General features: G+C 43.1%; 1 protein-coding gene across 5 annotated transcripts in view; it reads left to right on the forward strand.

Moving 5' to 3' along the window:
* BECN1 (beclin 1) overlaps positions 1-15,470 on the forward strand; it is a 157,173-nt gene extending 141,703 nt beyond the window's left edge. For all 5 annotated transcript variants that reach the window (XM_078645349.1, XM_078645348.1, XM_078645350.1 and 2 more), the window contains exon 12: positions 14,377-15,470. In XM_078645349.1, the coding sequence (XP_078501475.1) occupies positions 14,377-14,545 (169 nt within the window). In that variant the 3' untranslated portion in view covers positions 14,546-15,470. The remainder of the gene's footprint in view (positions 1-14,376) is intronic.
* The last annotated feature ends 525 nt before the right edge of the window (positions 15,471-15,995 follow it).

A 15,995-nucleotide genomic window follows, 5' to 3' on the forward strand; every position in this document is an offset into this window, starting at 1 on the left:
AGAAGAGGGATTGGACACATATCCAGCGAGGCCCTCGCCGCCTGACGACATTGGACTTTACAATGAATGCATCAAGAACGCAGCAACAGCATTCCGAGTCAAGCTCGAGGAGGAAGTGCCGAAAGGGCATTTCCTCGTAGAAACACTACTCCCAATGCACACTAGGAGCCAGTACCTACCAATGCTTGAAAGCATTAAAGGACAAGGAAGGGAGGCATTCAAAGAGCCTGCTACTTGTAAACCCGTCACGCCAAGGACGGAGAAGAAGTACAAGCACTCCTCCAAGGACCCCCCCTCCATACAAGGAACGGTCACTGCGGACTCCATCATCGCTGCAACAGCAAGGAAAAGGGCCAATGTCCCAACTACTTCAGGTCCACCCCCAGACAAAGAGAGCAGAAGGATGGACCTAACAGGAAGAAAAATCGAAAGAAATGGCGTTATGCACTGGCGCATGGCTAATTCAAACGCACTGCTCAACAGACACCATTACCAGATCATGGACGAACTGGGACAGTTAGTGAAACACCTCCCTCAAGAATACCAACAAAGGGCTTCACACCTGGTGGAGGAGGGAAAGAACTTGGCAAACTCTTGCCTAAAAACAGCACTGGATGGTGCAGACACAGCCAGCAGACTGATGATGCTGGGCATCACAGAAAGGAGACAAGCCTGGCTGAGAATATCAGGCTTTAAACCAGAGGTGCAACACAACATCCTCAACACTCCGTTCAACGGTGAGACACTGTTCGGCGCACCAGTAGACGACAAGCTCTCGCAGCTCAAAAAGGATAACGACACCGCAAGATCCATGGGGGCCTTGCAATTCAGAGGAGCAAAGAGGGGGGCCCCGTCTCGGAGACCACACGGGAGAGGGGGGAACCAGCCGGGAACGTCACATCAGTCCTTCCAACATGCCCACCAAAGCGACAACCATACGCAACAAGGCCAGTCCTTTCGCGGGAGGGCGAGTGGACGTGGAAACAACAGAAGGGGTGGACAACAACCCACCTCCAAGTGACTCGACCACATTTATAGTGCACACCTTTCCAAAAACTCCAAGGGTGGAGCACAAAAACAAAAAAACAGGAGTGCCTCACACCAATCAACCACGAGCACGTAACACCAGTGGGAGGAAGATTGAACCTCTTCCTCCAGGAATGGAAGAAAATTACAACAGACAAATGGATTATCAACACAATACAGTACGGGTACTGCATAAAATTAGAAAAGACACCACCAAGCAGGAAACCAAAGAGAAGAGCACTAGCAAACAAGGAACTAGAGCTACTCCAGAGGGAGGCAGAGGAACTCCTACAAAAGGAAGCTATCGAGCATGTACCTCCCATGGAAAGGAACAAGGGGGTGTACTCCACGTACTTCCTAGTACCCAAGGTAGACGAAACAATGAGACTTATCCTGGACCTAAGGTTCCTCAACAAATTCATAAAGACACAAAAATTCAAAATGACATCCCTGCAAGAAGTACTTCCACAGATACAAAATGGGGACTTAATGGTCACCATAGTCCTCAAAGATGCCTACCTGCACATACCAATAAACAGACGGCACAAACATCTGCTAAGATTTGTAATCAACTCCAATCACTACCAATTCACAACACTGGCTTTCGGACTAAAATCAGCACCGAGGGTATTCACAGAGTGTCTGGCAGCAGTCGCAGCACACTTAAGGAGGGAAGGGATACACGTATACCCTTACCTAGACGACTGGCTGAAAAAGGCAAAGTCATACAACACGTGCAAACAGCACGCTCAAATAGTGACAAACACACTGATGGCCCTGGGTTTCTCCATCCACTGGAAGAAATCCTCGATAAACCCAGAACAAGTCAAAATATTTCTGGGGGCAAAAATCAACACCGTACAAGGGAAGGTGTTCCCCAGCGAAAAGACAACGCTAGCACTATTGAGGGCGACGTGCCTCTGCCAGAAGGGGCAAGCTCTGACATTGAGGACGGCGAGCAAAATGATGGGCATGATATCCTCATGCTTACACATAGTACCAAATGTATGACTACACATGAGACCACTCCAAGAGTGGCTGCAGGACCAATGGTCACAAGCTACAGGTTGTTGGTAGGACCTAGTGGTTGTAACGCACGCAGTGCACGAGGAGATATCATGGTGGAACAAAGGAAACATAACAAAGGGGAAGTTTCTAACACCACCAACAGTGACCATCACCACAGACGCATCCCAAAAGGAATGGGGAGCACACATGGAAAAACTCCGAGTGAGGGGCCTGTGGACACAAGCGGATGCGTTCAAACACATCAATTACTTAGAACTGAAGACCGTTTTCCTAGCAATGAAAGCTTTCCAGACGAAGTTGTACAATCAAACAGTTTTGATCCAGACGGACAACACAACAGCGATGTTCTACATAAACAAACAGGGAGGAACACAACCAGTCCCGCTGTCAGACCTAGCGCATGAAATATGGAAATGGGCAATCGCACAAAAAATAGACCTACTGACGGTACATCTACCAGGAAAGGACAATGTGGAAGCGGACTGGCTCAGCAGACAGACATCGGCCTCACAGGAATGGGAGCTAAATGCACAGGAAACAAAGAAACTGTTCGACAGGTGGGGAACACCGTCGATAGACCTGTTTTCAACACACCAGAATGCAAAATGCCAACTCTTCGCATCGAGGCAACCAGGGGAAGGGTCTTTGGGGAATGCCCTATGGATAAGCTGGTCAAAGACATTTGCTTACGCCTTTCCGCCGATTCCCCTAATACACAAGGTACTCAGCAAGTGTAGGACGAGCAACATGACCCTGATACTGGTCGCCCCCAAGTGGGCCAGGGAGACATGGTACTCGCAGATTATGGAGATGGCACAGAGTGCACCACACAAATTTGGGAGGAGGAAAGACTTACTCTCCATGCAAAACGGAGAGGTGCTGCATCCAGAGCCAGAAAGCCTCAGCCTAGCAGCCTGGCTCCTGAAGGCATAGAATTCGCACACCTGAAGCTACATGAGCGCACCCTGAGGGTACTTCGAGAGGCAGGAAGACCAAGCACGCGTAAGTGCTACGTGGCCAAATGGAAGAGATTCACACTATGGTGCAGAATGGAAGGGCTGCACAACAGGATGACAAGAGACTCGACAGTGCTTAAGTACCTCACGCACCTGCTCGAGGCTAACCTGAGCTCATCATCGCTAAGGGTACACCTAGCAGCCATTGTCGCTTACACTAGAGGAGAGACAGGCAAAAGCTTCTTTACTTCTATAATTGTAAAAAGATTCTTGGAAGGCGCAAAAAGGATTGCACCACCTAAAAGGTTACCAGCACCTGCATGGAACCTCAATGTAGTACTAACAGAACTCATGAAGGCACCCTTTGAACCAATGCATAAAGCCTCACTACAGATGCTAACGTTAAAAACAGCATTCCTAGTCGCAATCACCTCGCTGCGCAGAGTGAGCGAGCTACAGGCCTTAACGCTACAGGAACCCTACATACAAATTCACAACGATAGGGTGGTGATGAGAACGGACCCACACTTCATGCCAAAGGTGGTGTCCAAGTTCCACATCAACCAGACAATTCTAATACCAAGTTTCTTCCAGAAACCAACAACAAAAGCTGAAAGGGCACTGCACACTCTGGACGCGAGACGTGCAGTCATGCATTACATAGAGAGAACTAAAGATCACAGAAAAACAAAAACGTTTTTTGTGTCATTTGCTAAAAGTTTCATGGGCAAAGCTGTTACTAAGGGGACAATTGCACGATGGATCGCGCAAACAATACAATTCTGCCACAAGCAAGCTGGGAAAGAACTAGCAGAGGGGCCACGGGCCCATTCAACCAGGAAAAAGGGAGCTACAATAGCCTTCCTGGCTAACACTCCCATTCAGGACATATGCCTGGCGGCAACATGGGCTTCTGTGCACACGTTCACAAAACACTACTGTGTGGACATACAAATGAACAAGGAAGCATAAGTGGGACAGAAGGTGCTTCAGCACATGTTCAAAAACCCAAGCTCATCTTCCACCCAGCCGCCACAATGACAAGAAACCGCTACAAAGTCTATGCACAGCATAGTGAATCCAGAAAGATTCACGCTGCAAAACGAATAGTTTCATACCTGTCGGTGTAGTTTTGCAGCTTGAAGATCTTTCTGGATTCACTAGCGAACCCACCCACCTCCGCCAGAAAAATGAGGCTGGAGAAAGAGGTGGTAAACAAAAAAAACAAAAAAAATAGACTTAAATGGAACTTCAAAAGGGAAGAGGGGTAAACAAAATTATCGAAACATTGCCATACAATTCGGAAACAGAACACAAACGGGGGAAAAAAAATCCGAAGATGGCGCCCAAGGGTGGGAGCTTGCATGCCGACGTCACAGGAAGGACACCAAAAGGTGGGACGTCGACGCCCACCTGGGCTACAAAAAAACCCAAACAAAGACTACGATTCCGGACCCAACCACTAGACCGCGGAATAATGCACAGCATAGTGAATCCAGAAAGATCTTCAAGCTGCAAAACTACACCGACAGGTAAGAAACTATTCGATATGCCTTACGAGGGAGAATATCTATTTGGCCAGCACATTGACGAGGCCTTGCAGGCCATAAAGAAAGATAGAGACACCGCAAGGTCGCTGGGAAACCTGCAATTTTGCAAATCGTCCTTTCGTGGCGCCAAAGGACGTGGGTCCTATTCAAATAGAGGAGGATATTCTCAGCAGCGCTCGTACCATTCATCACAAGGTAATCAGCGATATCAACCGTATAAACAACAAACATACGGACAGCGAGGCAACAACTTTTCGCAAGGAAAAAGAAAATCCTCCTATCGGGGACGAGATTCTGCTAAAAGGCAATGAGAACTGCCGCCCCCACTGCCAGTACCAAAGTCAAAAGTTGGAGGAAGAATATCCCATTACTTATCAAATTGGTTCAAGATTACTACGGACAAGTGGGTCCTGGATGTAGTAGCCTGAGGACACGCTTTAGAATTTGTAAAAATCCCTCCACATTCACCTCCAAAAGGTCCTCCACCAGCTCACCACAAGGAGCTTCTGTCCCAAATAAATATAATGATTCGGAAAGGTGCAATCGAGAAGGTTCCTCAATTACAAAGAGGAAGAGGTTTCTATTCGAGGTTCTTCCTCATACGAAAGGAAACAGGAGAGTGGCGCCCCATTCTCGACCAACGCGCCCTCATCAAATACCTCAAGAAGATGTCCTTACGGATGTTAACACTTCAAGAAATCCTCCAGCTTCTTTCCCAAGGCGATCACATGGCTACCCTAGATCTTCAAGATGCCTACTTTCATGTGCCCATTCTCCCCAGGCACAGGAAATTCCTGAGGTTCAGAGTGGCTGGCAGGGACTTTCAATTCAAGGTTCTCCCGTTTGGACTTCGTTCAGCGCCCCAAGTATTCACAAAGATTTTAGCCCCAGTGGCGGCACATCTTCGCTTGAAAGGCATTCAAATCTTCCCGTATTTAGACAATTACCTTATCAAGGCCAGTTCTCTAGGAGCAGCAAGAGTACATGCCCAAAGATGCCTCTCGCTCTTTCAGTCTCTGGGACTTTCAATCAATTTCGAGAAATGCCATCTTGTTCCGTCTCAAAGGATATTGTTTTTGGGTGCAACATTAGACACTCGCCCCACCCAAACCTTTGTCTCAAAAGAAAGACAACTCAAGATTTTCAAGATGGCCCTCAATTTACGTCAAAAAGAGTACGTTTCAGTACGAATGTACAAGTCATTCCTAGGGATGCTTTCATTCTGCATCCCTCTCATACCCAACTGCTGTCTCCTGATGAGACCTTTCCAAGAAGAACTCAGTCTACAATGGGTTCAAGTGTCAGGGTCGTTCGACGACAGGATCGCCATAACACACAGTATGAAATAGGCTTTTCTATGGTGGACCCGAAAAGAGAATCTGCAAAAAGGGGCGATCATTCCTAACGGAGATACCAAGTTACACCATCACCACGGACGATTCCCTGGAAGGATGGGGGGCACACCTACAGGGAATGACCGTCAATGGGAAATGGAATGCACATCAAAAGAAGTGGCACATCAACCTTCTAGAGTTGAGAGCAATTTTTCTGACCCTCATATCTTTTCGAACGGTAATACACGGATCCACAGTTTTAATCAGAACAGACAATACAACAAGTATGCATTACTTGAACAAACAAGGGGGCACAAGATCGGCCCTTCTTTCTCAGGAGGCCCAGGAGATTTGGAGTTGGGCTTTAGATCACAGGATAAATCTGTCAGCAACACACGTTCCGGGATGTCCAATGTCCTCGCCGGTTCTCTCAGCAGAGCGACAGCGACAAATCACGAATGGCAACTTCATCAGCCGACTCTGGACAGAGTTTTTCAGAAGTGGGGTCATCCCGACCTGGACCTGTTTGCGACGAAGCAGAACAACAAATGCCCATACTTTGCAAGTTGGATTCCCCACAAGGATTCATGCGGAGAAGCACTTTTGATGAATTTGTCTCAAATATTTCCATACGCTTTTCCGCTGATTCCTTTGGTTCCCAGGGTTATCGGGAAAATGAAACAGCAGCCATGCCGCCTCATCCTCATCGCGCCCAGGTGGCCTTGCCAGTATTGGTTCACCGAGCTCCTACTTCTCTCGGAGTGCAATCCCATACAACTTCGAGCACTACCAAATCTTCTAACAATGCATGTGGGTCAAATTTGTCATCCGGACCCAGCTTCCTTGAAATTAGCAGCTTGGCTCCTCAACACGTTGAATTCGCCCATCTAAATATCCCAGAGGATTGTAAAGAGGTTTTAGCCAACGCTCGAGCGCCTGCTACTATTAAGACTTACATGCTTAAATGGAAAAGGTTTTGTGCCTGGTGTCTCGCGGCCAACTTACATCCACTCCATGCGAAACCAGAACAAATCTTACCGTTCTTTCTTCAATTGGCTAAGTCTGGCTTGTCTCATTCCACACTAAAAGTGTTTTTAGCGGCCATTTCCAGATTTCGTCAAGAAGGCTCTTATTCTTTGTATTCCACTAGAATAATTCAGCAATTCTTCAAAGGCCTTTTTCGAATGATCCTGCCTGTTTGGCGTCCACCTTCTTCCTGGTACTTGAATGTGATACTCTCTCAGCTCATGCGTCACCCCTTTGAGCCTATTCATAAAGTGGATCTCAAGTTCCTTTCCTGGAAGGTTTCTCTCCTTCTAGCTCTAAAATCGGCATGTAGAGTCAGTGACATTCAAGCATTCACCATCAAAGCTCCGTTTTTACAGTTCACTTCAAATTCGGTGGTGCTACATACCAATCCAAGCTACATGCCTAAGGTTCCATCCGACTTTCACCTTAATCAGCCAGTCCTTTTTAAAGACATTCTTTCCTAATCCACAAACGAGAGCGGAGAAGGCCTTGCATTTCCTGGACATCAGGAGATGTCTTAAATTTTACCTCCAACGAACTGCTACGCTGTATCTAAGCAGACGATAGCCCCTTGGGTGTCCTCAGCAATTAGTCTCTGTCACCAACAAGCAGGAAGACCATTGCAGTCATTCTACGAGAGCGGTCTCCTCCTCAACAGCCCTCTTCGCTGGAGTGCCTCTTAATCATATCTGCAGAGCGGCAACCTGGACCAGCACGCATACCTTCACCAAGCACTATTGCTTGGATGCTGCCAGCGATGCAGATACTTCAGTGGGACGAGCAGTGCTTCGCAATCTTTTTAAATAAGGTGAGCCTCTGTTCTCCCTCCTCCTCTATGCTCTTCTAGACGCTTATGTTTCATGTAATATTGTTTGCAAAATGTACATATGCATAGGAATGCAAAAAAGCGTCTATCAGAAGGATGGTGTGTACTGCTATTTACTCTGATTCAGGCATGTGAATCTATGAAAGACACCCCAATACTGGAGAAGAACAATAGTTACTTACCTGTAATTTGTGGTTCTCCAGTATTGGTGTCTTTCATAGATTCACATGCACCCGCCCACCTCCCCATAGAGGCTCCTCAGGCGATATCATTGCTTTCACTCCTGTGTGAGAAAATCTGAGAGCCTGAGTCTCTGGGGAGAGCATTCTAGTGGGTGCTGGCGCCTGATTGGCTGTAGTTTGGTCTATACAAAATGACTAGGATAGTCATGAGTGTGGAAATTTTTTCCATTGTAGCTTAGGGCTACTTTACTTCCTGGTTGGTTTTACCAAGGGCTTTGCTTTTCTTATATACAAATTATTGCTTTTTTATGTACCGTGGGACTCCCACTCCGACGACGGGGAATGATTTAGGCATGTGAATCTATGAAAGACACCAATACTGGAGAACCACAGTTTACAGGTAAGTAACTATTGTTCATTCTTTGCATTACTTATGGCTAATAAAATTAATATTCGTATAACCTGGCTAGTCTCATCACAACAACATGGTGTTGTAAAACGGGTACTAAATTGTATGATCATGCTACTTTAATCAATACTCTGTTTAATATTGAACATATTAATATTAAGTGAAGTTTGGTTACAATATATAAAATAAAGCATTAAGTGATTTCTTCTTGTACTATACACTTATATTTGTAATGGAACAAATACATATATTGTGGGGGCACCAATGCCAAATTAGTTGTAAATAATAGGTATTAGATTGAGGAACATGTAAAATGCAGAAGTGAAGAATGTGCTGGAAATGCATTGTTTATTTAACGATAGTGCTCCATTTGTGAAAAATTAAGAAACAATCACGAAGCAATCTTTTTTGGCCCAATAAAAAGCATGTATAAATGTTGTGGATATGATTGAGGGGTAAGGATTTAAGCAGAAAATTGAAGTATCAAGGTCATATTTGCACTGTCTACAAGTTCACCCCAATGATAAATTCAAAAACTCATCATCAGGATGGGAGAACAATTCAGAAGCAAGGAGAAAAAAGGAAAAAAGGAACAAACTGGTCTCTGTATAATGTGCAAAAATCAGTAATTGAACAAGTTGTTTTTAAAAGTGTGATACAGTGACTGGGCTTGCATTTGCGATCGCATTGACCCTACGCAGGTTTAGAGCATTTATTAGCAGACCTCTTGGTTCTTTTTCGGCCTGGCGCACACAGTAGGCCTTGCACTTTCACAAATGCTACCACTTTCTTTGTTCAAGCAGGTGAACCTGGTTGAAGTAGTTATTGGTTTAAAGTTTCTTTATAGGGCCCTAGGCTGTACAGTGCCTTTACGTCTTTCACTTGGCAGCCTCACAGAGCCTAAAAGTAGGTGCAGCTAGCAATTTCCTGTGGTGGCTTGTTTCTTGAAGATTTCCGATTATATTACTGTGCTGCATTAGGAAGCAGGATGCATCAGGTTCTTAATCCTGAGAATTGTTTTAATTTCATCCAAATTCCACCATCCGGGCCCCCTGAGTAAATTTCTTCAACCTCGCTTTTTCAAGCATTTCACATAGAAAATGTTATTAACACTTGTTCGACTGCAGTATGACATTTCTAAGGCACCTCAACTTTAAGGTAATGGAATTTTTCATTTGCGGAGATAAGATCACACATTAAGGTCTCACCTAATCAATTGTTTGAATATATACATCCTTTTAGTTGCATTTCCCTGCAGAATTATGTATGGAAATTAATCTGCTAGTTCATTCTTTATCAAAGCCTCATCTCATTAATATGTTGGAAACAGCATTGCAGTTATGTCTCCTCTGACCTGCCCTTTTTTTTTTTAACAGACTAGGGTTAATACTAATACCTATTGTGTTAATACCACTTGGTTAAAAAGTCGGAATAATAAATGCTATTGCTCTAGTTCTACTAATTCTTAATATGGAATGGCACAAAAAGACCCCTAACTTCTTTTGCCCAGTGGTGGCTAGAGTTCATTTTGGGGTTCTACTCTAAACAGATGACCTCTCCCTGAAATTATAGTAGATTTCCATCTTTAAGAACTAAGTGGGGTTCACCTATAACTGTTCATAGGTTATAGTTGTTGTTCTCAATTTATATTTAATTTAAATGGTTATCTTTCTACATTATAAACATAAGAATTATAATATACGGGATGCGGATTTAAAATTATAGGTCTGTATCACTTGTGGATTAGATTATGTGCATGTTGATTTCATATATTATCTACTATTGTATTTGCATTTATCCTAAATAACAAAATCTGTGCAACTACAATAATAATAACCCACAAAAGTATCCTTTAAACTAAAAAAACTGAATTGAATGGGCGAACCCTAGCATATATTTTTTTTGTTTGTTTTATAGACATCCACCCACTCTATTAGTGGCATGTTTCATCATCCGGTCTCATCCTGGTCCCTATAAACCAGGATGGGCTCAACTATGGTGGAAGGAGCACTTACAATATTTCTTCTTTGGGTATGATCTAAAGATAAAAATACCTAAGGGCTGTTTCTATTTATTTTGGGTGTCTCGGTTATTATTATAAAAGAATACATTGATGCCTATGAATACAATTGCTAGAAACAAAGAAAGGAGTACCACCAACGAGAAATCACAGATTCCTACTGGGGTGGGTGGTTGGACAAAAGGGAAAAGTTCTCCTTTTGTTAAAAAAAACCCTCACTCATCACCTAGTGATAACATGCTTCATCATCGGGGTCCACCCTAATGACCTAGCGTCATCAGGGTGTGCTACAACACCTGATTACAGTGGAGCAGGTTGTGAGTGAAGGTGCGTGAAAAAGAAAAGGTAAGTGTGTTAAAAATTGTCCTGGTTTGAACTTGAGAAAATTAAAACTTTATTTGCAAGCAACTGGACAATGTTAAAATCGTGGCGAGATAAAGTGAGGGTAACTATGAACCCGTGTATCTCTGTATGTGTCTGGTCTACATGTTTCAGAATACGTTTCAGAACGAGGATAACCTCCCCTGCCCTATGATGTCAATCATCACTCCATTGAGAGTGAGCCTCAGTCCTTGTTTGTTCTACGTATTGTCAGAGTGTTTGTTTTATGTTTAGCAGATAGAGCATGGCAGTGCATGCACCATCAAATTGATATGACCTCGCCCTCACTATATTCCGAACATCTGAACACATTGAAACTTATAAAATCAAAAAAGAAAGTCCTCATTCTAGCCTCATTTTTCACTGTTAAAACTTCACCTACTCCAGGTTTAAAAAAAGAGAAAAGCTTGCAAACTGGGAAAGTTTGCTTAGTATTCAAACAAAAAGCAGGAGAAAAATCTGCTGAAAAGTGTGGGTTACAGAAGAAACCCGGTACAAAAACTATGAAGGATCGTATTCCTGCAAACACTTTTAACCTGTGAAACTTTGCCCTGTGTCAGCACACAAACTTGTTGAGGTGCAAAAGTTGTTTATTTAACTAAAAATGCCAGTATCTGGAACCTAATCTTTAATTGTTTTGGCCACTATTACGTTGTACATCAAGTTTTGATCTTTGTTAGAATTCTGTGGTATTGATCCTCTTGCAAATAAACAGAGGTTCGAGTGAAGGGAAAGGCGAAAACATCATTTGAAGTATTTAGCCAGAGCCAACTGACTATCCCACTATCCAAGGTGTCTTCAAAAGGAAATAAGTACACAAGCAAGTAAAGTTGTGAGTTATGGTTCGTGATTTCAGGGGTATTGATCATAGTTTCAGTTGGGGAGAACCAATGCTATGCTTTATGAATAACCAATGATTGTGTACATTTTTTTATTTATATACCATAAATGTAAATATAAGTGATCGCCACAAAATCCTGGGTGAAGTTCAGCCATCTTGAACCTAAATGCTCTCCTCCCCAATAAGAACCAAAATGTAAAGGAAATTGATAGTTTGTCAATAGAGTGTAGGGCAGTGTTCTTCAATCTGTGGGGGGCGCGACACCATCCCAGGGGGGGCGCCACTCCACGCTAATCTGACCTTTGTTCCCTGCAATCCTTCTTGGAGGACTCCGGTGTGTGGAAGGGGGAGGGAGGGGAGCTCGATGAGGCAGGCTGGCGTAGCTAGGGGAGTGCGGTGGGGGCAGTCCGCTCCAGGCGGCACAATTTTGGGGGTGGCCATGGACAGAATGCAAAGGACGAACACCTGCAAAAATGGGGCAGTTTTCCAAAGATAAAGTTGATACAGTCTTTTTTTCGTGTGTTTGAATCATGTTAAAAGTTTTCACTTTGATTGCTGGAAACACAGTACAAATGCGTGCTGACTGGCCAAGCTTACATCTAAGAAATTGTTTAACAAATAACGTATTTTATAGAAAGTACGGAAATTAAGGCATGCAGCCAGGACCAGTTAAATGAAAGCCCACTGAAAAACAGAAGGTGTCTGAGAATCAAAGATACATATAAGGAAATAATTTGACAAACAACAAATATTAGTGCAAGAACGCAAACAAATGGATGCAGGCAGGGAAAGTTAAATGGGCTAATAAATTACTGAAAGTGTGCAAGAAAAAAAGAAAATCTGTGTCTGCTGCTAACAAAATGTTTTCAGGAAATAGATCCCAAAAAGCATTTGAGATAGCAGGGCGGTTCCTGCTCGAGGGCATCGGGGCTCCGCCGCCCTTACTTTCAGGGTCAAACAAATAAAAGCTAACTAAACTACTGTTTAAAAAAAAACATGTTCACACACTAACAATTTGGCTGGGGGGCTGTTGGTCCACTCTGTGCAGGAGTGCTTTCAGTTTCCAGAAACTTTCACCTCTGGGCGGGCCCAAAGCTAAGAGTATTTGCCGGGTGACGAGCTCACAATTAAACATCAAAAGGAGGCCTGTGATGTCATCAGCCCGGCAAATAAATAGCTTTGAGGATCAGTCTCTTCCCTTTGACAACATGAGTGTTACATTCCCCCCGGGCGTTTTTGACAGAAGAGGTAGAGAGCATGGTATCCCCACCCTTTCCCAACTCGTCACGGAGGGGTGAATCCTATCCTGTGAGGAGTTGGGAAAGGGTGGGGTTGAGGCTGTAGGCAGGCGGGAAGCAGAACAATCGAAACTGCGCAGTTTGGCATCAAGACTTTTGAAGACATACTGTGCAGACTTACTGGGCTGCAATTAATGCAGGGTACCAATTCAGCCAGCAGACACATGGCGCAGATGTACCACACTGCAGGAGCAACAGCTTCCCTTCCAGACAGTCCATGTAGTGCTCACAGCCTCCACCCTGTCGGTGAACCACCATGGAAGTAAAATAAAATGGTCAGATGTATTTTCACATCCTTTTCCCTTTCACTTCTCCCTTCAATTAATCTAGTCGCCAGCACCTGTGTTTATGCCATGGTTGAGATGTCTGGGACTGAGGCTATAGGCAGTGCAGTTTCTCACACTACCTGTCAGTTGGTCAAAAATGTATTCAGAATACATGGTCATCCAATCCTTGGCCTCTTTGCAGAGTGAGCACAGGGCAATGGTCATGTATTCAAGTTGTAATTGTGATTCTGTGCAAATGTGTACGATGGGTCCCCAAACATGGGGATACACAGTCGTTAAAAATATTGACAAGGTGAAAGTAATAAAATACGGCGCTTGCTTGCTACTTAAAAGTAATCCTTCACTTTTACGCCTTACCACTTTCAAATGTCACCAGCCGCCACTGGATAGATGGTAAAATGTTTGCAAATGTGTGTGCGACTAGTATTAAATAATGAAAAATGTAAGCGCAGAGAAGCCGATTTAATAAATAATGTGTTTTTTTGCGAAAATTAGGCAACTTGCCACCTCGCTTGAAATGCGTGCTATGACACACTGATGTATTCATTCATTTTAGGATAAACTAAGAACTAAGTTTATGTACATCCAGGGTTCGATGCAGTCTGTGTGTTCTCTTTTGTACTGCCAGTCACCGGTGTGTTCAACTGTGTAGCCTTGGACCGCGTCATGCATGTGCATGTAACTGTCGCATTTATGTTGGTGGTGTTATTATTAATCCATGTCATGTGTAAAACAAAGCATCCTAGTAAAAACAATTTGCACACATTTTATCTTGGAAAGTGGTGTTTTGAGCTGTGTAATAAGCCTCTGTCATTTCACCGGCCCCACTCCCAAACCTGCAGTTTACTAAACACTCTTATTGTATTGAATGTTATTCGCTGAATATGCCCGGAATGTGCGCGTGGCGAAATTTCTGTCAGGTGGTGGGGGGGCCCAACATCTAAAAAAATTCAGCTGGGCGGGGCTCAACCTACAAAAGGTTGAAGACCTCTGGTGTAGGGCATCCAGAATAAAATGGAGGATGGAGTTATCCATTGTTCAAAATGGATCTACCTCTTTGCTGTTCATAATCTTTATCCCCTATTATTTGCGTATTGATTCAAGTTTTTTTACTGTTGTCAAAAAATGTTTTGAATTGTTTCCTAAATGCAGTATTGTCATGCTGGATTTTGGTCTGAAATTATTTTGCCCTCTTCTTTCTTTTGCAGAATGGATGTAGAGAAAGGCAAAATTGAAGACACAGGTGGAAGTGGTGGTTCATACTCTATTAAAACACAGTTTAATTCAGAGGAGCAGTGGACTAAAGCACTCAAGTTTATGCTCACAAATCTGAAATGGGGACTCGCGTGGGTATCATCACAATTCTATAGCAAATGACAGATCGGTCAATGAGATAATTTCCTTCTAGCTTTCACCCCTTATAGCTTTGTAAAGACAAAGGCTATTATAAACAATTCAATAATTCCAAGACACTCATTTACTGTTTGAAATGAAGAAGCAATAATCTTGTAAGTATAAATTGTATTGTCGTCTTTGGGGCGATGTAGAATTTTTTTTTAACATCCTATATTGCGGTCACATCTAAAAACATCAATGTTGTGTGGTTGCCAGCTCTGCAGTGTTGCAGTTGTAGATACGAATTGTAACAAAGCTGGAAACTAAATGATATTTGTCTGGACCTGGCCCAGCAATTTCGAATATTAGAGCTACCGAATTCATCATTGAAATTCTGCCACAATCTTTAAAGTGACAATGTAGCTCCTGCAGAACGTGTTTGTAAGCTAGCGGGCTGGACTCCTCTCTTTTGATGTTTAGTGTTTTATGTTCATATTCCCAGAGAATATCCTTAACGACGGAATAATACACAGTATTTCTGCTGGAATGTTACTCATTTAAATTTTATAGTGTTGTGAGGTTCAAGAATGTCTACACCGTCAGCAAAAGCATCTGGGCCATCTGCACGAACGCCAACCTAATATGATAAATGGCCCACACACGCAACTGTATGTCTTTTAAGCACTGTAGCCACTTTTTTCAAGAAGGTTTGATTTATAAAAACTTCATAAACATTGTGTATTACTTGTTTAATTTGTGTATATGCTTCAATGAACAGAAAAGGAATATTAACTACAGAGAATGCTTTACTATAGAACAGTAGTATTTGATACTGTTTAATATGTGTACTGCTAGCTCTTCAGGCACTGACGTTAGTTTTATATTTACCTACAAATATTTTATAAACACACTTAAAAAACCTGGGAGTGCCACACCTATTGTGATTAAAAGCATATCCTATTTTTAACAGTATTGTATGTTGTCTCTTCTTTCAGACCATGTAAGTTAGTCTGCCGGTATACTTGCATTTGGAACATGCCAACTCAGTGCTCGTCTGCTTTAAAATTTGGGAGGATAGAGAAAGGAATTAAGGTCTAGCGAGGAAGCTAGATTTTTTTACCAGGGAACAGAAAGAGGGGATCTTTTCTTGACCTCCAGCATTTGCCTGTTGTAAGTGTTTTTTTGCCATTTTGAATTTTTCTAATTTGCTCGAAGTATGATACTAAAATCTAATGTTAAATGCAGGTTACTCAAGTGGGACCCAAACGTACAAAAATCAGCCTTGCTGCATTACTGTGGGATGTTTTTTGTTGGTTAGATTGTTTAGATTTTCTCCAGTGCAACAAAAACATTTGAATATATCAAACAATTTGTTTTAGTCCTATGACAGACGTGGTTGTGTGCCCTTTATGTTTAAGTCCATAATTAAGGAGTGATGTTTTAGGTTTTGCATTAGCCAAGACATTTTGTTTTTCAAAAAAATATTAGAAAA

The sequence above is a fragment of the Lissotriton helveticus genome, chromosome 5_1, assembly GCF_964261635.1.
Source record: "Lissotriton helveticus chromosome 5_1, aLisHel1.1, whole genome shotgun sequence".
Taxonomy (NCBI): Eukaryota; Metazoa; Chordata; class Amphibia; order Caudata; family Salamandridae; genus Lissotriton; species Lissotriton helveticus.